We start from the raw sequence: 24,593 nt of genomic DNA, 5'->3' as shown, positions 1-24,593 counted from the left end.
ATATTCATTCATTAGTAATAAATAAAACGGAAACCTTTCTGTTCTGAAAGTCATATCTTGAAAATTGGAGGTACAAATATTTATCAGATAAACAATCGTCTGATGTGATTGATTCATCATTAAACAACAATCTTTATTGAAAAATGAGTCCAATTTCTTCAACAAATTTTTGAAATTTATACTTTTCTGGTATAGCGAGATAAACAAAAAAATATTTTAATTCAAATATTAAATAATGGATTTCAATTCAACAAATGTTAATAATCCAGTTGAAAAAGAATAATGTATAAAATGTATTCACTTGTTAGTGTTGGAAGACTTGAACCAAAACTTCTGTTTAACAAAAAATTAAAAAAGAATGGCACATTTCTTCATATATATGAAATAAAAACAGTTTATTTAATAGTTTTAGAACTTCCCCGTAAGAAACTATTATTAATATAGATTACAGAAATATGACATTATTTTTTCCCTATTTACATAAGTATACAACTGGTCACAATGTAAAATAGTAAGTAAACACTTCGTATAAACTCTATTCGTATACCCTGTATAAAACCCTATTTCGTATAAAACAGATTTAGTCTAGAACTAAACTGTTTATTTAGCTTTTAAATAGTACTACACCCCTGTAATCTCAAACATATTATGACAGGTTGTATATTTTAACAAATAATTTAACTGTTTCGCATAAAATTTTGTCAGTATTCTGTAAACTTGCATGTACCTTTCACCGATGAATTCATTAAATATCCTTTTATATGCACACCTCAGAGTCGTCAATTGATCGTTGAAACTTTCTACGATTCACTCAAATTGAAATAAACTCACAAAAAACAGTAATGTATTGTGTAGGAAGTAACGGAAAAGAAACAAAATTTCGCGGTTGCACGTTAAACTGACTACAACGTACACCATTAAATGACAACAGTTCGAACGTAGTTTTAATTGCACGAACCGCACATATCTGCCGCGAAACTACAATTCGCATTGAAATTGCGCGAACGCAAAAGCTACCTATGCTGTCTATGTAAATATTACCTCTGGTGGGGCGGAACAGGTTTCAGAAGCAAATCACTACAACGATAGGCAAAAACTTGCCCCCACCCACAATTCAACAGTATATCGTTATAATTGTGTCTTTTTTTATATATTTTGCTTAAGAATCAAGCATTACACCAGCGTTTCTTCCATCTTTAAGTTAAGAGCACCAAAGCTAGTATTGAACATATTTGATTAACATTCCATGTTATAATCTTTGCAAAATTTAGAACTAATCAGCACAGCGATTGATCAGGTTCCATTCTAAAGACAATATATTCTATGTTACAACCTAACACGTATATAAAAAGTCGTTAATGTTTATGTCGAATCAGATTAATTTGTTATTTATGAATACGGAATTAGTAAATATACAGAAAAAACGTTATAATGTCTAATAAAAATAAAAAAAAATATAATTTAGTATACTGAATATGCTTGTTTGTTCAACAGTTAATTTAGTGAATGTACTACTGAATCTGTTTTTTTTTTTCTTAACTGTTACTGCAACCAAAAATTCTGAATCAGACCACACTGTTGCAAGAATAATACAAGTGGAAATTTTGCTGTTTTTCAGCCATTAGCATAGAAAGACAAAAGGCTTGTACTAAATGACGGTATTACTGGAAAATCATGATCTTTTACTGTGTTACATACGGAGAATATTTTCATATTTCGGTTAAATGAAAACGCCCTAGCACTTTCGTTTTTTTTTTGTTCATCTTAATGGGAGCGCGACTTAGAACAGCTTGGTAGCAGCCACGATGCTATATCAATCGTGAGAAATTTCCTCATATGGAAATTTTTCGGTGTATACAGACTCCAAAATTTTAGCCCTAACGGATTCAGAACGGTACAGTCACGTTGACGGTCAAGCTTGACAGAATTGATTCCTATTCAGTTAACTTGGCTTAAAGTTCCCTTTCGAGTCTATAATTTAACCTCATAGAATCCACGAGTTGGCATAAACTCTATCTGGCAATTTTTACGACCACTCTGTAGGTTCTTGCATCGCCAATACCGAGCATCAAAATCATACACTTTACGCGACACTACACTATACACTTGTACGTAAAGACTGATTTTAGAATATACTAAAGTATTCAATACAATTTCTTAGATTGTTTACAAACCCACAATTACCTTAAGCGATCCCATTCGAAGTTAACAGATCCCCCACGATACATTAATATGTATCACTAATGCCGCTCAAGTTGCATCAATTATTATTAATTAATAAGTCACGAGGCTTACTAACATTTCCTGCGGCTCTCTGATTCCACATTAGATTCGTTCGTATACCCTTACTTCCAAAGAAAACTGTATTCAACCTAGTGTCTCCTTGATTTACTCGAGTTCGAAAGTTAACCTATCCAGTAGCTATCTAATTTTACATCAGATTCGTCTGCATCCTACAGCTGTCTCCTTACAGCACCTTGATTTTGTATCAGATTCATCTGTTTGAACTTACCAACCTCCTCAACAGCACCTCTATCTTTGCATTTTTAGTTTGTCTATGAAACTGATCCTAGTGACCTCCTGATTTCACATCAAGTGCGTTCCCGAAAATCACACTCCTGCGGCTCATTGATCACAGGTCAGTTTCGTTATCGTCTACAATAATCCCAACGGCTGACCGATCTCACATCAGTTTTGTCCGTTGTGCCAACTAACACTTCAATTACTATATTCTTTGGAAATATATGTATCTATCATCACCAGTCTTTCGCCTTGATCGCGCCCAGTCTCGCAACAGTTTATACCACTATTTAAAAAAATGGGAGATATGTAAGTACGACACTCACTAGCTTCCTCTCTCTTATTCAATGTCTTCCGTGTAGGAAAGAGATAGTGTCGATGTGGCTAGAATCGTCTGAGTTTTTGTCGCTTCCCTTTCCATTTCAACTTAACATTATGAAAAATTTCAGATTTTTCAATTATTTTCAGCTTTCTTCCTTCGTTCTTTACATATTTCAATGATCTATTTGTAAATTATAGTATATGATTTAATTTCTTCTTGATACAAATCTGAACTGATTGGTTAATTTCAAACATGAGATCAAACTACGTTACAGGCTGTCTATTTTTATAATGTATATATAGGATGGTTTACCTAACTTTATAACCCGGAATATCTCGCTTGTATATGATCATATACAAAAAAATTTCAGATACAAACTAAATGGTTTCGAGAAATACACAATTTGACATGACTAGCTTCTTTGTAAATGAACGCGTAGAGGAAATATGAAGATCAATGGTTTTGTAAATAAATTCATATATTGTTTAATACATTGAACAATCTAACTGATCATTTCTTACAAAAAAATATTAACCCATTTTTACCCATTTACCCCATTCAACCCACATTTAAATGCATATTTGAATATCTAGTAAATTAATGGTTTTTTGATATAGATAGACTAGTACCTTTTTGTAGAAAAAACCGGCAAGAGGAAAGTAAGTATGGTAATCATGTGACTTTTCGAGATTGCCAGATTGGTATGTAAACTGTAACTGCTGTTACAGTTTTCGTTACAGTAACAGTATTACCTACAGGTATATAGCTGCCTATTGAATGCGAGATGGAGCCATACTGTGATTCCCCCTCCACTACACATACTACTATATGAGCTGCATATACGTGAGCTCGATCGCTTAGGCTCAGACCATTTCGGATAGCTTCGGAAAGTTGAAAGAGAAGGCAAATATTAGCCTTACTCTCTCAACTGTTCAAGTTGCCGGCAAGAGGCACGAGCACCGAGTCACGTGATTGCCCTTATATATTTACTTTCCGATTTATGTTAGAAGGGGACTTTTCGGTGAAACTCCCAGAGTTTTTAATTAAATTTTGGGAGATCAAACGATGACATTCTGTGGAATATCTTGTGCCAATACGCATTTTTTTACGAACAATTAAAACAAGTCTACATATATACATGTCGGGACGAACATTTCTCTTTTTGTGTTCGAGTGATCCTCACTCATTCTCTTGAATTCACCCAGAAAAAAACCTCCACTCACAAAATTAAGGAAGCAAATAGCGAATCTGTGGGCCACTGAACGTCTGTTCTGATCCTGTCGGTCCGTTCACCAAACCAGCCCCTTTTTCTCGTCCTCTCGTCCTTTCTAGTCTCACAAGTATATCTTCACGGCCCACGGCTACGCTCGGTGACAATCACTCATCACCTCGTTTCCTAGGATACTTAAAAACACAATGACCGCGTACGCAAAACGATCGCTATCGGAAGGACGTAAGTCAAAATCGCGCACCTTCGTCAAATAATGCGTCATTATACATATGCTTTGGAGATAACACATTTCTGAAGGAAGACGATTGGAAACCACGTCTGATAGTTTTTTTCTAAGTGGCAGATTTTGAGTTTGATACTCTGTATGAAAAATAAATTTTCTTCTTTTTTTTAATATTTAAATTATTTCACATATTATTTCATTTATAAACGGATATCTAATAAATATATTTAAACTCTTCTCTACAATAAGTACATATCGCATGTATATGTACATACATATGTACATGTATGTGCATTTAGGTTTTACGGAGTAGTAAAATTGCATATAGGTGTTTGAAATTAACAATAAACAATTTAGCCGCGTAACAAGTAATGCAAATGATAACATCTTCATATTCTTACAAATGTACTCTAATGATTACGTAAAATGAACGGGGCGCATCGCCCGCCGTGATAAGGGACTCTACCTACAGCACCTAAAACAGTTCAAAAGACTTCGCTCAAGATCGCTTTCTCTGAACGACTCTAAAAACACGGTATTGGTGCCCACGGACAGAACCATGGACACTACTCAAAATAAAAATCTCGAAGTAACTCCAAATGTCTCCACTAAAAACAGATTCCAAGCTCTATGAAAATGACCCCCCCCCCCCCCCCCCCCCCCCCCCTACTTGTCTTGCAAGAGACACTTTTGCCGCAAAGGTTTCTGAAACAGACACTAATGACCAAAAACCTAATCATGACTCACGCAAACCTCCTCCTATTTACCTAGTCAAGGGTAACTTAACAATCAAACAACTCGCTGACTCGCTTCAACAATCTATCCCGCACAGGTTCCAGTTAAAGAATCTGGGCACTCAAATCAAAATCCAGCTACTCGACACTGAAGCTTATATAGATTTCATCTCAATGGCCAAACAAAATAATTTACAATTTCATTCCTTCTCTCTCTCACAAAACAAATCCACCACAGTGGTCCTAAAAGGACTAGATAAATTCCCAGTAGAAGATATACTGGAAGAGCTTGAGACAAAAAGCCTAAACCCCACCTCGTGCACTGAAATTCAAAAAAATCAAAACACACACTATCCTGTTTACAAAGTTAACTTTGCTCCAGGCACATCTATTCATCAAATCAAAAAAACAGGCTCATTTTTTTACACTAAAATATACTGAGAAAAATTTGAATCTACAAGAAACTACGTACAATGTTACAGATGCCAAGTTTTTGGTCATACCTCAAATAACTGCAATAAGAGCCCAAACTGTATTAAATGTGCAAATAACCATCTTTCCAAGGAATGCACCAAAAGCCCCACTACTTCAGCCAAATGTTACAATTGTAAGAGTGACCACCCGGCCAACTACTCTCAATGCCCATTGCTCTTAAGCTATCTTGCTAAAAGACAAAAAACAATTTCCATACCAAATCACTGCGGCATTGCACATTCCATGACCCATAACCTAACTAATAACAACCAAAGGACAACGCCTACGCAAATCCCAACACATAACCTCACCCCAATTTCCTATACACAAAAGGTAGTTGGCTCTTTCCACACCCCTGTAAATTACGACCCACAACATAAGACAGTAGAAACAATTGAATCACTTGCATCAATTTTTGAGCAAATTAACAGCATGTGTAACCTGGAACACATACTATCCATCGCTATGCAACTCAGAGACCAATTAAAGACATGTAAAAATGTAATGGAACAGGTTTTGGTAGGTTTCAAAATTCTAACTCAGAATAAGCTAAATTCATAAATCTACAAAAAATCATCACATGGAATGCCACTAGCATAAAAAGTAAGATACCAGATTTACAATTCTTCTTAGAAGACAATCAGATTCAAATTGCATTTATCTCAGAAACATGGCTCAAACCCACGGACATAATTAAAATTAATAGATACAATATCATTAGAAAGCATAGGGCAACAAATAACACAGGTGGGGGAGTGGAAATTGTCATCCATAAAAGCATCAAATATGAACACATGAGGCAACCAGACAGAGGCCAATTGAATCAGTTTTTATTAAAATACATACAAAACCAAAAACAATTATAGGATGCATATACATTCCTCCAACGCTTAAACCATCACAACAAGATTTAAACTCCCTCACAACACACTATCAAACCTTTATATTAGGAGGAGATTTCAACGTCAGACACCCATTCTGGAACAACATATCGACTAACCACTTGGGAAAAACCTTATACGAGCACATGGTAAAAAACCCATATTACATTGCACATAGCATCACCTACTCATTCTCAGCTCCCCGGAAAAATCACTCTAATATTGACTTCTTTATAACCAATCACACACATAAATTTGAATGTAACACAACTCTTGATCTCTCATAGAATCACCTCCCCGTCATTTGCAAAATATCTTCTCAGCCCACCTCCTTCTACAATTTCATTAGAAAATATACAAACTGGGATCTGTTTAAGGACCTATGTAAAAAGCACTCACTTAATACTGAAATAGAATCTACTCAAGCAATAGACAAAGAAATTCTCAGACTACAAAACACCATCAAATCAGCCTACCTTAATTCAACCTCTATTGCTCAAGCATACCGACGAACCTTTGACCCAGATCAGGAACTGATAAATTCAATCTCTCTCCGCAATAGATTTAGAAGGAAATATCAAAAACACGGCCTCAAAACTTACAAGCATCTCATGAATACTTTCACTGGGAAGATCAAAACAAAAGTAATAGAATTAAAATTCAATAGCTGGCATGATAAGTTGGAGAGAGCGTCGGAGAACACTAATCAGACTTAGAAGATCTACAAATCCATAAAGAATAAGAAAGAAACTATTCCCCCACTTATCTTATCAAATGGTAACATTGCATTTTCTGATAAGGAGAAAGCAAATGCCCTTGCGGAATCTATAGTAATAGGTAAACAGTACTACAATAACCAAATCAGCCTTGAAAACAGAATCCACCCCATCAATCAACCTCCAGATCTTAGCTTTCTGTCCCCTCACTTTGTCTGGAAAATAATTACCAAGATGAAAAATAACAAAACACCAAGGGAGGACCGGATCACAAACTATCAACTTAAACATCTACCTAAAAAGTCAATAGCCCAACTTTATTACATACTTAGAAGTGCACTCATACTTACCTACTTCCCTACAACCTGGAAAAACTCCATAATACTGCCAATCCCCAAGCCAAAAAAGGACACAACTTTACCAGATAGCTACAGACCCATCAGCCTGCTCAGCACCATGGAAAAAATCCTAGAAAAAATTATATTATTTCAAGTTAATTCACTATTAGCTAAAAACAAAATTATCATTAATGAACAATTCGGATTTAGACAAGACCACAGCACCATAAACCAAATATATAGGATCACGGAACACACTGCACACGAAGCTAACAAAAACAGAATAACAGTACTTCTCCTCCTGGATCTCCAAAAGGCGCTTGACACTATCTGGTATGATGGCTTGATAATCAAATTAGTCAATTACAACTTACCTCCTCAGATTGTAAAAATCATCCAGAGCTTCCTTCAAGATAGAACAGCTTCTATAAAAGTGAGATCCCAACTTTCCAACAGGGTACAAGTAGAGACTGGAGTACCACAAGGTCCAATTCTTGGTCCAACACTGTTCAACCTTTACGTCAATGATATACTTAAAAACAAAAACACACAATTAGCTCTTTACGCTGACAACGCGGCAATCATCTCTTCCTCCTGGCAACTCAAGCAAGCAGTACATAATGTCACAGACCACATGAGGTACATCTCACAATATTTTAAGACCTGAAAGTTAAAGCTAAATGTTCTCAAAACTGAAGCGATTTTCTTTACAAAGAAAAGGACAATAAATATTTCCACAAAGCTACAAATAGAAGGCAACCCTATTCCATGGTCTGAAAGTGTTAAATATCTAGGAGTTTGGCTTGATAGAAAACTAAATTGGAATATTAACATTTTCAAAAGGGTAGGAACCTCAATAGGCACTATAAGAACTCTCTACACACTTATAAATTCAAACAGTCCATTAACAACTAATACTAAACTACTACTATACAAATCCTGTGTCAGAGCCTCTATCACATATGCAGCACAAATCTGGTGTGCAGCAGCAAAAAAGCATATTCGAAGTCTACAAACAATTCAGAGCAAATACTTGAAAATCATACTCAACAGACCTAGGAATTACCCAATGGACCAACTATACGAAGAAGCAAATATACTCAAAATCAAACAATACATAGACAAACTATCTGCAACTTTATATATTAAACATGCACTGTCAAGACTCCCACGCAGCACTCGAAATTTGAACTTCCAAAAGAATATTCCTTATGTTCGAGTGAAATGTATGGCATTACAAAAGCTCTAGACTATACCAGTCATTCAGACCAAAACAAATTCTTAATAATCGTACTGACTAATTCAGATACTTCACTCTCTAGTATCACGAAGAAAAACTCTCAACATCCATTAAAACTTAAACAATTTAAATTCTAAAGAAATTATCATTACCAAGATCCAAACACATTTACAGTCTGAGATCTTCAATTCCGATGACGAAGAAGGAACTCATAACCAAATCTGGGAACAACCACAAATCTTCCACAAAGATTTCCAAACTTACCTCAGACATATCCTTAAAACCAAAGAAGACGAAACTTGGAAGAACACAAATTCGCAAATATACGCAAAATACGTAACAGCTTGTTCGAAAAAAGCCCAGCACTCAAATTCAATAGGCGAGATCAAGTCACTTTAACAAGATTAAGAATCGGACATACAAATATTAGCCATTCACATTTAATAACCAAAAGCGAATCAACAATGTTACAACTGCAACTGTACCATATAAGTCAACCACTTATTTACCTGCACAAACTACGAACCCATAAGGTCCAAACTTCGTCTTCCAACGGATCCATGCAAAATTCTGAATAACGAAAAATTATCCAAACAATTTCTATTGTTCTTGAAGGACGTAAATCTATACAACAGAATTTGACAACAACACCAGTAAGGAATCCCAAAAACCAAAAGCACTTTAAGCATAATTAAAATCCTTAGGTTATTATGTAGATATATTTTGTAATATATATCTATTACATAATAAGATTATTATGTAATACAAAGATTCTCTTTCACTTGTATTCTATACTGTATGGGTAATATCCAATTGTTGTATTTGTGTTTGTATTGTGGTCACCAACAACCTCATGGTGGATGCGACCTTTATAAATAAATAAATAAAAAAAAAAGTGGGAGATGAGGGAAAGGCTGGAAAAAAGGGATAGAATTAGGCAAAAACAGGGGTTTACACCCTGACACTTTTCATCCTTATGTGAGATGATTTCAAGCTGGGAATGGGTTCATTCGAAAGAAAAAAGTTCAATGCATCGCAGTCAACTCGCGATTTAACGAAATTCTGCTCATATTTAGTAATACGAATGTTATAAAATAGAGCAAAAATCTACCATTGACAGCTATAGAAATTTAAGCATTTTTATGTGATTTAAAGAGCTTTGAATGAAATCGCGAGTTGACTGCGCTGCGTTGTAGTTTTTTTTTCAAATGAACCCTTTCCCAGTTCAAAATGTTTTCATATAAGGACAAAAAGTGTCAGGCTGTAAAACCATACCACAGTATTGCTTTTGGCTGGGTCATCGATAAAACAAAGCAAAAAATGTGACAAATTTAGTTAGGCTTTTGCGAACCAGGTGACGCCTAATTTGAAAGGCCACCGATGTGGAATCGGAATCTGTGATACCCAAATTGGTAATACGAGTTATTTAAAATTTCCCCTTCCACTAGACACACCACCTTAGGAGTCGCGTGTGCTCGGCGCTTCGGACCATTTCGGACAGTTTCGGAAAATCAAAAGAGAACGCGAATGTAAAGTGAACCTTACGTTGCCGACAAACGGCACAAACCGCGCGGGATATTTCTATTTGCCCAGACATATTTAATCCTTTGCGATCGGCAAATTTCTCTGATGAGAGTACCAGATAGTCGGAGTAAATTTAGCTACATGAAACGAAGACAGAGGCAACAGTTTGCAACACATGTAAATGTAAATCATAAGTATAATCACGTACATATAATAATCATGTACATTTTTCATCAACGATAAATTCATTACAAATCGTTTTCACTATGCTTAAATTTTTATCACAGATTTTATAGCATCCAACTGTAATTTTCTGGCTTCTATAAGTACAGGGTGCCAGAAAACTCAAACTCAGTTCAAAATTTATTCGAACTTTAATATTATTTTTCAATAGAACAGCTGAGTTCCTTTTACATTTTTTACCTTCTCGATTAGTAGAATACGATTCAGTAAAAAAAATTTGACTTTGGAAAAACTTATCAAGATCAATTTTGCGGTCTATTTTTTAAACAGATCTCCATCAATCTGCAGGTGTATAATGATACTACGAAAGTCATGACATACAAGTACATATAGTTCTTACGAATTGAAGATGGATTGTATTTTTATTAACTACTTTAGAGCTCTTAGGGACTCAGGGTAGTTGCCGGTAGAAGCAATGCCCTTCAACACTTGTAAGCTAACCAAAATACGAAATAAGAAGGACATTACTAGATACAGATGAGCCGTATCTCCACGACAAAAATGATTGAAGTATACAATAAAAAAGGTACGTAGATGCAAAGCCGATTTCACTCTAACTAATCGTATTTCTCTTGTAAATCGCAAATAATGTAATAATTATATTTATTTTCAACATTACAGATAAAAGAGTTCACACAGGAGAAGTTTCAGCTTGCTACAGATGAGCGATATCGTCACGACAGGAGTTACTGAAGTATGTAAAAGAGATACATAGATGTATAAGCGATTTCACGCTAACTAATCATATTTATCTTATAAGACACAAAAAATGTAATAATTATATTTATTTTCAATATTATAGATAAATAAGAAGAAAGGCGGCAGGAACCTTCAACCATGGTCGTGCCGGCGGCGGTTACTGAGGTGGGAAAGACGGGCACTAGAATATCAAGAGTTTCATTTTTTAAATAAAAAATTTTAATACATGTACTTCTTAGTTACTTCCAAATTTTAAAAATGTATTGTGTAATTATCGCTGTGATAGATCGCATCGATGTGGGCAAACAATGAATAATATGAATGTAGTGGTATTTAGAATGTGACACGTGTAAAAGTTATACACCTCCAAATAACATGTATCGTTTGATAAATACCACTACATTCACACGATTCAGTGCTATATTGAATCAGTGAAAATATCTTAGCAATCGAAAACATCGCGCGTGACTCGTGCCGCTAGCAGGGATTTGAACAGTTGAATATGGCGTTTCAAGAGTAAGAGAGTAAGACTCATATTCGCACTCTCTCTACTTTCCGCAAATGTCTGAAGTCGGTCGCGAAGCGTCGAGTTCACGTACACATAGCTCGTATAGTAGTGTGTGCAGTAAAGCGGGAAATTTTCTAAGCTGCGTACCGAATTCGAAATCATAGAATGGCTCCATCTTGCATTCATCAGGCAGCCACGTGTCTGTAGATAATACTATTCCTGTAACGAAAACTGTAATAGCAGATACTGACATGGTAATCTCGAAAAGTCACGTGACTACCGTACCCCCTTAAGAGATTTGACGTATCTTTAAAAACAACAAAGGTATTTGGAGTGCAAGCATTAGATGACTCACCCTGTATATTAAGAAAAGAAATGAATAACACGAAGTAAAGTCCTTATCAGAGATTTGAAGCTTTCACGGCCCGGCATCATACAATTCTGACTGTTGAGACTTTTGGATGTAAGCCGTATTCTTGTGGAATTATATTCCCAATGTTTCGCCAGCATTGCAACTAGCTTCATCAGGGGGTCAAGAGACACACTGATACTGATACTGATACTGAGTATCAGTAGTATCAGTATCAGTATCAGTATCAGTGTGTCTCTTGACTTGAAGTTAGTTGCAATGCTGGCGAAACGTTGGGAATATAATTCCAGAAGGACACGGCTTACACCCGAAAGTCTCAATAGTCAGAACTGTAAGTAAAGTCCTTGTTCACAATTTGAACACTATGGCTTTAAACTTAAACTATTTCGCGTACCCGACGGCACGCACCTCACAATTATTCATTAAAGAGTGATGTAACTTCGCACCCTCGGAGAGATCCAGAGGTCCGCTCCGAAGAAGCTGATCCGCATTGTTTTATCTCATTAGCTAATGAAAGCGCGGTTTCGGTATACGGTTAGTTGCGATTGGTCACTGGTGGCTACGTCTAGGAGAAAGAAATATGTGCATACACGTGTCCGTTCTCCTCCACCCGATTCTCAAGCTCTCACACAAAGACACACACATACTCGGGCCAGTTACAAGATTTGCAGGTTATAAAAAACAATAAAATTCGGAGTTTACAGGTTACGGAATATATTTTAGAAAAACCATGAATGTAAAGTTACACTTAACCATATACATATACATGAAACTTTTATAGATTGGAGCTGTGCAATGACATACTTTTATACTATTACATTGATTCAGACATTTTACAGTATTATTTGATACAATTTTCGGTTGAACATGAAGTTTTGATTAATAACAATTTGAAAATTTTAAAATACGAGGTGGTTTCATAATTTCAGCCATCGGATGTGTCATCTACGGTTGTTGATAAGCCGAAAATGACACGCGTATTTGTCGGCGGAGATTCTAAGAAAAGGTTCCGAGATGAAGGAGATTCTCATACACTATGCAACGTTAATAGATTGACACGTATAATTTACATAAAAACTTCTACGATGTTAATGTACCAAATATATTACCTTATAGGTAATTCTTTAGAATTTCTGCTAAAAACATTCATCCATTACAATTTTACTATTCTCGTCAAGTATTCAGTCATATTCATAATGTTTCCAATTCTATAAAATTACAGGTACTGATTGACGAGCAACAATTAATAATTTCAACTCAACGACACATTCCAATCAAACCTTTAAATCAGTTTTGCACACAATATTCCCACACGCAATGCATCATCGAACAACATTTTCAGCAAAGGAATCCGCAAATGGATCCTATCTTGCGAAATAATAATCTCACAACGGCAACAATTTTGGCTTCAGATCATCTCGGTGATGTTGATTCAAAAGGAAGCGGTTTGTCATGTTCAATGTTAGATATTCTTTCTTAAACTTCAATGTGGTCGACAGAGGAAATTCCCATGATACTATGCATTATCTATACTGCGTTCACTGGGAGAACGCAGTTGTCGGTTGACGAGTTTTCGTACCCTTTGCGCAGTTCACGCCTACGCTCATTAGTTATTGGCTCTGTCACTCCCGAGCACATCCCTACCCATGAACCCCTTGTTGGGCCCTTGGAGGTCCTACCATTTCTAAAGAAAGTCACTTCTTCAAGTGTTAGCGCATAAACGGTGTGAAAGAAATTTTGAGCAAGCAAACGATATTCTTTTAGATTTTAGTTTTCTCCGAAAGTATTAATGCGGCTCTGTTAGCAAATAAAAATCTTCTTGAATATCGTCTCTGTCGACCGAAAACGTACTGGTACTAGTCAGAATTCTTACTGCGTTGCAATACCATAAACGACCCTAGATTTCCCGTGTCATAAATTACCTGGTCGCATCGAACATTTTGTAGGAAATCCAGGAAACAGTTCTACCGTTGCTGTTTCTTTATAATCAAATAAGCTGTGGATTCTTATACATTGATATCTCAATAAATATTGTTTCTTAATAGATAGAAACATTTGTTTCATTTGGACACTAGGTATACAGAGTAGAAAAAAGCAAGGCGTGTCCTTTTAGGCTCTTGAATCCTTCACCAATCTCAGTGGAAAAGTCAGTCGGGGCAATGGAAGCCATCTGCGTGAAACGACTGCGTTCTCTCAGTGAACGCAGTATAGGTACGTCGATCAATAAAAAGAAAAATTCCAGAAAATTCTAGTTCGAAACATAATAACAACTTCTATTATTGTTATCATTATTTGTCTCCTTTTCTTAATAAGACTATTATTTTATTTTATATGTTCTGTCTGAAGTTTATTAAGAATACCGAATTCACTAGTTCTCACAAATATAACTTATCTACATTTTGGCTGTGAAGTTTTGTATTTTCATGTCCTTCTAACTTTTGTATTATTCGTGAGCAAAAACTAAACCCTTTATAAACAAATAGACACTTTTTCATGGTCTGTTCATTATAAGAATTATCATAACTGTTATAAAAAATTAAATAAATATAACAATACAACGAGTTTTGTTTTTTGTAGTAGGATACCTATTTCCGTTTATTGCCACATTTTTAAAGTAAACTTTTCTTGAATTAAATGGTCAACCACCTGACACTTCTAAAGGTTGATAAAGAACTATTATTATAGGCTTTTTGAACAGTTCAAGTCCTTGTTCTTGTTTTTGTTCTTCCAAAATATCTTTACTGTTAGTATTACTTTATCAGGCGTTAAATCACAAATTTGTTTTTCCTGACTATAATGGAATTCTTACGATATCATTTGTTTCATTTTCACTAGATCTGTTAGTAAATAATCACCATACATTTATGTTGTGTGTATGTATAATTTCTATATGAACATATTATGTACATACTATGAACATACTATGTACTTTATTTTGAACGACTACTTTATAATTTTCAGTAACTTAGATCTAGCCGTTGGTTAATACAATATCCTAGTGCTCGGAAGTCCCTTACTTCTTTTTTAACTCGGACTTAAAAATCCTGAATAGGGACTTTTAGCACTTGCAAGTGGCCCAGAATACGAAACAAGGAAGCCGATGTTAAGCCTGTCACTGCGTTTCAGCGCAAGACGACACGCTGCCGTCATTTTCCCTTCCTCTCTGCATCCCTGCCAAGTCAAGATCCTGCCCGAAACGTGGCCAGCCTGCTTGCTGTTCAACGTCTACGCACAAGCAGGTGTATCTGTACGAACAGCCACCACGAACGGAGCGTGGGCCGTTCATGGTAAAAAGTACGGAGATCAGCGGAGGAATGATGAATGATTTCAAGTGTTTGAAAACATGAACTGCCTATTATCTGATAGTGATAATTAAAGAATAGAAAGGAGATGAATACGATGCCCAAATCAGGAATGCTGGCAATAGTGGATCATAAGATACTTAGATATACTAAATCTAAGATTGTTTTCATGATTCCATTTTTCGAAATTCAATAGAATAATTTCTAGTAGAATGGTGTCATGTTTATTTACAACAGTGCAAAAGATTTTTAAGTCATCCGCATAAAGGAAAAACTTGCTAGTAATAACAACCTTATAAAGATTATTGGAAAATATTAAAAAGCAAAGGTCTAACACGTGATTATTGAGGAATACTTCAATTAACTAAAATTCTTCTAGTGTACTTATTAAATTTTACTATTCGATATCTACCCGTTACAAAACTTGAGATTCGATCAAAGAGGCGACCACTAAAGCTGATAATGAACAATTTAGAAAATAACAGAGAAGGAGAGATAAATGCATTTCTGAAATTAGTGTAACCTATTAAATTGGTTACAGTACAGTGATTAGTCACAAAACTATGTTGTTCTTCAGTTTATACAGTTTTTAGTAAAAATGACACTTTATGAGAAACTACGTTCTCTAATGTCCTTGATACACATCAATCTTGATCCCTTCGATACAGGAGTAACAAGACCCAATTTCCATGCCATAGGGATGATAACTGACGTGAAGAATTTGTTATAAATAAGCCAAAGTACACGAGAAACAATAACATTTACTGATTTCATAATGTTGTACCTATTCAACCTACAAAATAACAGGTTGGATAACTTAACCTTCTGTTTTTCACAATTAAATAATGTAACATTGAATCATCGGATTCGCATGCTAGTGTGTCTTTATGTTATTATTGTATTATATTACATTGTTCAAACGATTACCCACCTTACAAATCGATGTATTTATGCAGTATTTACTTGAGTTAAAAGGTGAAATAGACAGGTAATGTTCATAAATACGTGTGATTTGTCTTTTGCGGGCATCGAAGAGATAAGCAATCGTTAGGTTTTGGTAGAAGAATTGAGCTTTGTAACGTTCACGCTACGGCTTGGTTCGACCTTGTATTTCATAAAGTACACTATTCAGATGGAATGATTAAAAGTAATCATTCGTATCAATCTTCTACCAAAACCTAACTTCTAAAACCTCCGAAGTATGTCGTGATTACTATTATTTTTATCAGGTGAATTTAAAGAGTTCGTTCGTTCAAATTTTTATTAACTATGGAGAAAATCGGCTAATTCTCCTAATTTTATGAAATTGAAATATGTTGTAGAACTCAACTTAACATTCTGAACGACTTTTCTGTACGTGTAACCACCGCTCCGCCTTAGTTTCTGAAGTGTTAGCAACAAACCTTACCTACATTTATAAATAAGATTTTTTGCATATATTTTGAAATATATAAAAAAGGTATGTATAATTGAATTATCGTGCTAGTCGCGGCGCGCCAGTGCGGAGTTCGTAGCCTGCCTACTATACATACATATGTTACACTGTATAAGATCTCAGTGGGTCTACGTTGACCCAGTCGGCAAAGATATTCTAAACGTGACTATCTTATATTTTATGTTTGTATGATAGTTAGGTTTGGATTAGCTTTGTTCACTCGGCCAACTTAGACCCACTGGGTTCTAATAGGGTGTTACATCGGCTAGAGAATTTATTTTTCAAACTTGCCCATTAGGTCAACTTACTACACATTACGCACAATTTTTTCGAAACTTCTAAATAATTACTGATTTAAATTTACACTGCTGTATTACATACAAAAAATTATGAGGCCATCATTCAATTTGTGCGGTAGGTATGCTTAAAATACCTACTTTTCGTTCCAAACAAAATTCTAGGCGGTTTTAACAAAATAGTAGAGATAGATGCAGCTAAATTTGGACGAGACAAGTGTAATCGAGAACGTATTTTGAAAGGGAAATGAGTCTTCGGCAGGGACGAACACGAATCAAAAAAGGTCTTTGTTGTTATGGCTGTCTACAATCGAAGTGATAAAGCTTTCTTAGACACTATTAAAAAGTAAATAGTTCCGAGCACGACTATAACGTCCGACTACTGTAAGGTATACAATTGTCTTAATAACCACAGTTATAAACACCATACTCCAAACCACACATATAATTTCGTACATCCTAATACAAGTTGTTACGGGGTGGTTATGCCTCCCCTGGGTTATAGCTGTTAATAATATTACGCAGTATGTTAATGTGATCGCAATAGCAGAGCAATTTCTATGTACAGGAAAAACTCGTATATGATACGCGAGTACATGTTTATTGATTAATGATCCCGAAAGGATAATGGTAAATGGCTTCGGAAATCATCTAGTCCTATACGGACCCCACTACACGTGATTACTTCTCGAAAGGTGGAGACTTACAATTATATTGTACTTGGAAAATAAATAAATTGTCTCAATGTAATGGAAAAACAAAAGATAGGTATATTCTCAGAATTTATGACTTTAGAAAGAAAATATCAACAATTGTTCCGTTCGACGAAGCAACACTCTGTTTTTTATTGTTGCCAGATGTGGAAATCTTGGTTCTTTTTGCATCGTTTCGAAGTTCCACATCTGGCATATTTTTACAATATAATTTCGGGACTTTCGTCGAACGGCATGTTCTTTTCCCTAGCAATAACCATCGAAGAGGCCATATTGTTCCGCGGTCGTTAACGGCTCAGGGCCAACCTCGGTAAGGTCATCGAGGATTGCAGTCGACTCGCGGGGCAATATGGCCATAAAAACATCTGTGAAACACTCGTTCGGTCTTGTCTTTTTGATCCGGAGTACCGTTTCTTCCTCCCCAATTTTCGCGGCCTTCGATCTGAAGGAGTGGTTTTCTCCACCTTCGTCACGAGGAAGTGAGGGCGGTTCCCTTGCCCCCGTCAAAGTGGCCAAGAGGAGCTTCCTTCTTTGGGTCGAAGGCCAATCAATGCTGATTTGTCTAGTCACACCAAATCAGTGACGCCCTCAAATTCGCAAGTTTGGGGGATGAAAATGGTGGAGGAACGGACTCCGAGAAAACAAAACCAGGAGACATATAGGAGTCTTGGTCAGAACGCCAAAAGCATAACGCCGAAATAAGTCAAACAGTCTGAACGTCAGAAACGTGACAACAGTCAGAGACCATTCGAATCCTCTAACGAGTTAATCGACGCGATAATTAAAAAGACTATTTTAGTTAATTTAAATATAGTTAATTATTTTAGAATTAGCCACCTAATATTAAGTTGGCCGGTGGTACGCGACATTCGTGAATACGTTACACGTTCGCGAATGGAACATTTTTTTTGGTCCTTCGAGCCGGATTTTCGACCTGTGGAAGTGTAGTGCACACATACAAGATACGCAATCTGTGGAAGTGTAGTGCACATATACAGGATACGCGATCCGTTAAAGTGTAATGCGCATATCAACTTCAATCGCTCGAATAGATCCGAGCATTATCGTACAAAACACCAGAGGAATTCTGTCAACCATCCGAATCGAGGTCCGACGCTGGGAATTCTGATTGGAAGCTGAGCGAACACGACCCTGGAGTCTGCACTATCATCGTCAACGGCAACGCACGGTCGAAAGACGATTTCTGCAACCGAAATCCAGTCAAGGTAGGCTAGTTGTTGATCTGCCAATCAGATTTTTTCCTTATTCCGACTTCCTCACCAGAAACCTTTTTTTCTCTTTTTTCTCCTAAATAATGGTAAATGATAACGAGACACGTATACAGGCGTTGAAACTAAAACGACGAGCGTTCAAGTCGCAGACAACTATGTTGTCAAACTACGTCAACTCATATCAAGATTCCGCGAGCGAACGAGTAAAATTGCGTAATCGAATCGATCGTCTACAAAAACAATTCGAAACATACGAAAATATTCAAGATGAATTAGCCCTCATCGAAAACGTTGAAGAATCGGAAAGGGAGTGCGAGGCAATCACCGAATTATTCGATAACGCAGTAGCCATGGCGACTGTGTTATTGGATAGTTTGAATAGATCTACTCAACAGTCAAACATACGGACTGCGACATTGGACGGCTCAGCCTCGCCCGCGCTAACCACGTCATCCTTCACGTTACCGGTTCATCTTCCAAAAATCGATCTACCGAAATTTGACGGACGCATTGAACGATGGATCACTTTTAAAGATGCCTTTCAAACCATGATCCATTCTCAACCAGGTTTAAATAATGTTCAAAAATTACAATATCTTCGTTTATCACTAACCGGACGAGCGGAATCTGCTATCGACGCATTCACCATAAGTGAAGAAAACTACGAAGCCGCTTGGAATCAATTAAACGATATTTATGATAATAAACGCGTACTCGTTCTTCGGCATACATCATTGTTACGCGACACTCCACACATGGCTAACGATTCTCCAGAAGCCATACGTGATTTCGTCAACCACGTTCAACTCCACATCCGATCTCTCCAAGCCCTCGGCCGGACTTGGGAAGATATGGCCAGCGATTTCATTACGAGCATGATGATATCGAAAATGTCAACAGAAACGCGAAAGGCATGGGAACGTACGCTCACGGACACCGAAGTTCCTAAAGCCTCAGACATTTTGAAACATTTGCGAATTGCGTCACATCAATCGAAAGAACCGGAAACACCATCGAACTATCAACGAATGGACTACGCGCGCGAACCCGCAAAGTATACCTCACAGCGATCTCCGCGACCAATTCGAAGGTCACCACCATTTGCGAAATCTACGCCGTCATCGTCTCGATGGTCGCCTCCGACCACGCGAAAATTCAAACAGGCATACGTTACAAACGCCGCATCGAATTGTAAAATGTGCAACGCCGGGCCACACGCTGCATATCAGTGCCAGAAATTTCTCGATATGACGGTCGAGAATCGAATACAGGCGGCGAAAGGGGCAAAACTTTGCATGAATTGCCTTCAAATAGACCACGCGACTGAAGATTGTCGATCCGGAGGATGTCGAGTTTGTAACGGTCGGCACAACACGAAGCTTCATCTTGATGCTGCACCGCGAGAAGATGCACGGAAAACATGACTAACTCCATCGAGTCCAGGACAGCAAACATCACGACTACGAAGCACTTCTATGGTCTCAAACGGACAAACAAACGGATTATTGGCAACCGCGATCATTCAGGTGTTTGATAATGACCGACGACCGATTCATTGTCGGACATTAATTGATACCTGCTCCAACGCCAATTTTATAACCGAAAAACTTGCAAGGGAACTACGTTTGCCATCGACTCGGGCATTCGTGGGGATTCAAGGTCTCAACCATTCAAATACAATAGCTAATAAACTCGTCACCGCTACTATAAAATCTCGTTTAACGAATTATCAACGAACCTTAACATTCCTTGTAATTCCGCAAATCTCAGGATTCACACCGGACACTCAAATAGATAGATCAAAGCTTCAAATACCGCCGAACATAAAATTAGCCGATCCACATTTTCAGCAGCCGAGCAAAATCGACATGTTAATCGGCGCGGGACCAGCAACTTCATTTATCCAATCGAAACGATCATGATTTGATTATACAAAAAACGCAATTCGGTTGGATTATCGGAGGAAACATCCCAGATACCACTTCAAACATTACGCGGAAAACTTTTGTAACGAGCCTGGATTTTAATCTGCAGCGATTCTGGGAAGTGGAAGAAGGGCCCCACGTGCAACACTATTCATCCGAAGAGCGCGAGTGCGAAGAGCATTTCTTGAAGAATGTTCGACGTGAGAAGTCCGGGCGATATACAGTCGCGTTGCCTTTCAACGAAAAGCGGGACCAGTTAGGGGAATCTCGTTCGCGTGCCCTGAATCGGTTTTTTTCGCTTGAACGGAAATTGAATCGCAACCCGGAGTTAAAGACACAGTATACCGCGGTCATGGACGAATATCTCACACTTGGGCACATGACGCAGGTAGAAACTTTCGACGCGCCAGGCTTCTACTTGCCGCATCACGCTGTCACAAAACCGTCAAGTACGACTACGAAACTCCGCGTAGTTTTCGACGGTTCAGCCAAAACAAGTAGCGGATTATCATTAAACGACGCGCTAATGATAGGCCCTACAATCCAGGACGATATATTTTCGTTGCTTTAGAATGTACGCATTCGTAATCACCGGGGACATCGAGAAGATGTATCGCCAATTCCTCGTACGACCGGAGGACAGCGCATATCAGCGTATATTATGGAGAGACGACTGCGGAAATTTAAAAACATTTGAATTGACTGTAGTCACGTTCGGACTCTCGTCAGCCCCTTATCTAGCGATAAGATGTCTTCATCAGCTCGCGAACGATGAGCAAGAGGAGTTTCCAGAAGCAGCTGCGATCGTCAAGCGAGATTTATATGTCGATGATCTTCTTACTGGTGCCGAGACATTAAAAGAAGCTCGACATATTCAAGCTCAGATAAGCGAATTGCTTACAAGAGGAGGACTTAACATCCGACAATGGGCCTCTAACGAACCGAATCTTCTTGCCGGTATTAACAAAGATCAAATCCATCCGAAGATTTTTGGTGATACCGCTGTAATGAAAACATTGGGATTATCCTGGGATGCACGAAACGATACCATCCGATACACTGTCGAACTTCCAAGTTCGAACAAGGTCAGCAAGCGGACAATTTTATCAACTATTGCCAAAATCTTTGATCCATTGGGAATACTCGGACCCGTCACGATCGTCGCCAAACTTTTAATGCAACGTCTTTGGCAATTAAAAGTCGATTGGGATGAGTCGCTTCCCGCCAACATCCATACCGAATGGACCACGTATGCGGCCCAACTGCAAATGCTGAACAACGTGGAATTCAGCCGTCACGCATCTTTGAGGGAATGCCAACGGGTAGAACTTCACGGCTTCTGTGACTCAAGCGTACGGGCATATGGTGCCTGCATATACGTGCGAACAATAAACAAATCTGGTCTTATCAAAACGCGCCTTCTTTGTGCGAAATCTCGCGTCGCACCTTTAATGAGCATCACTCTCGCTCGCTTGGAATTATGCGGTGCCGTTCTATTAGCATCATTATATACTACCGTCCGAAGAGCCATCATTCACAAGATCCACGAAGTAAATTTTTGGACCGATTCGACAATAGTACTAAACTGGATCAACAAACAACCCTGCATGTTAAAAACATTCGTAGCTAATCGCGTGGCCGACATACAGGGAAAGACCGACATCACGTTTTGGCGTCACATTAAATCAGAAGACAATCCCGCTGATTTAATTTCTCGAGGAGTGACACCCGTGCAGTTCCTCCGCAATTCTCTGTGGCTTCACGGGCCTGAGTGGCTTTCAACCGATCAGACGAAATGGCCAGAGTCAAAATATAGTATATCTAACGAATTACCTGAACTGAAAAAGTTCACGTGTCTTGTAACATCAATCGTGCTGAGCGACGAGATATTCGTTAGGTATTCCTGTATCAAAAAACTCACCCGCATCGTAGCCTATTGTCTTCGGTTTCGTCCAAATCGACGCATCGCTGGACCATTAACTGTTGAAGAGATTCGAGATGCCAACCTCAGGATCGTCAAACTGGTACAACATAACACATTTCAACAAGATATTCAGGATCTCAAAACCGGCAAGCTCCATCCAAAGAGCAAACTTCGTTCTCTCCACCCTTTTCTAGATGAAAAGGGAATTTTACGAGTGGGAGGGCGATTACAAAACTCTAATTTGCCGTTTGCACAAAAACATCCCATTTTATTACCAAAGGGAAATCACGTGACAGACCTGATCATCCGCGAGTCTCACGTGAGGAATCATCACGCAGGTATAACGGCAACGTTATACAACGTACGACAACAATATTGGCCCATCGACGGGAAGAACACCACACGAAAAATCATTCGTCAATGCGTAAGATGTTTCCGGGTTAATTCACCTGCCGTCGAATACATCATGGGTAACCTACCTGCTGCGCGTGTCACCGAGAGTCGGCCGTTTTACAACTGCGGAGTCGATTACTGCGGCCCGTTCTATATTAAAGAAAGGCGCTACCGAAACCGAGCTCGGGTCAAAATTTACGTCGCAACATTTACCTGCTTTGCTACTAAGGCAGTGCACCTTGAGGTAGTGAGCGACTTAACGACGGAGGCATTCATTGCGGCCTTAAAACGTTTTATCTCAAGAAGGGGACTTTGTCGGAACATCTACTCCGACAATGGAACAAATTTCACAGGCGCAGATAACGAATTAACGGAACTGTACAAAACATTATCGGACGACGAAAAGTTACGCAGATTTCTTATTGACAAGGAGATTTCATGGCACTTCACGCCAGCATTGTCACCACATTTTGGCGGGTTGTGGGAAGCGGCCGTGAAATCATTCAAATATCACGTTAAGCGAGTAGTAGGCGATGAACTTTTCACATTTGAGCAATTCAATACATTCGCCATTGAAACTGAAGCCATATTAAATTCTCGCCCTCTTACACCTCTTTCCACCGATCCTAATGACCCATCCGCTCTTACTCCTGGTCACTTCTTGATTGGCAGTTCTTTGACTTGCCCTGCGGAGATTGATTTCAGGACAACACCTATCAATAGACTTTCACATTGGCAACATATTCAAAAGGTCAAGCAAGACTTTTGGTCCAGATGGCATAAGGAATATGTCCATCAACTCAATATACGGCAGAAATGGACCAAGGGGTCCCACAACATCAAGGAAGGGACGGTTGTCGTACTCAAGGAAGATAACTTTCCTCCCCTTTGCTGGCACCTGGGACGCATCCAGCAAGTACACCCGGGAACGGACGGCATCACCCGGGCGGTTACAGTTCGAACCGCAAACGGAGTTTACAAACGGAATGTCAAGCAATTGGCACCATTACCTGACGCAGAATCGCTGTAGCAGTGCAACCATAAAAAGACTCATACGTAACATTAAGTCACATATCGTCGCAATTAATGTTGATCGATCATAGCGATCAACGGGGGGGAGCATGTTCCGTTCGACGAAGCAACACTCTGTTTTTTATTGTTGCCAGATGTGGAAATCTTGGTTCTTTTCGCATCGTTTCGAAGTTCCACATCTGGCATATTTTTACAATATAATTTCGGGACTTTCGTCGAACGGCATGTTCTTTTCCCTAGCAATAACCATCGAAGAGGCCATATTGTTCCGCGGTCGTTAACGGCTCAGGGCCAACCTCGGTAAGGTCATCAAGGATT

The 24,593-nt window shown here is 38.1% G+C and overlaps 1 protein-coding gene across 1 annotated transcript; it reads left to right on the top strand.

Moving 5' to 3' along the window:
• Positions 1-21,498: 21,498 nt before the first annotated feature.
• LOC143188828 (uncharacterized) lies at positions 21,499-24,273 on the top strand. Its single transcript, XM_076393295.1, has one exon. It carries the CDS (start codon positions 21,499-21,501, stop codon positions 24,271-24,273), a length of 2,775 nt encoding a protein of 924 aa, XP_076249410.1.
• The last annotated feature ends 320 nt before the right edge of the window (positions 24,274-24,593 follow it).

The sequence above is a fragment of the Calliopsis andreniformis genome, chromosome 3, assembly GCF_051401765.1.
Source record: "Calliopsis andreniformis isolate RMS-2024a chromosome 3, iyCalAndr_principal, whole genome shotgun sequence".
In the NCBI taxonomy this organism is placed as follows: Eukaryota; Metazoa; Arthropoda; class Insecta; order Hymenoptera; family Andrenidae; genus Calliopsis; species Calliopsis andreniformis.
This window is presented reverse-complemented; position numbering and strand designations above follow the sequence as displayed.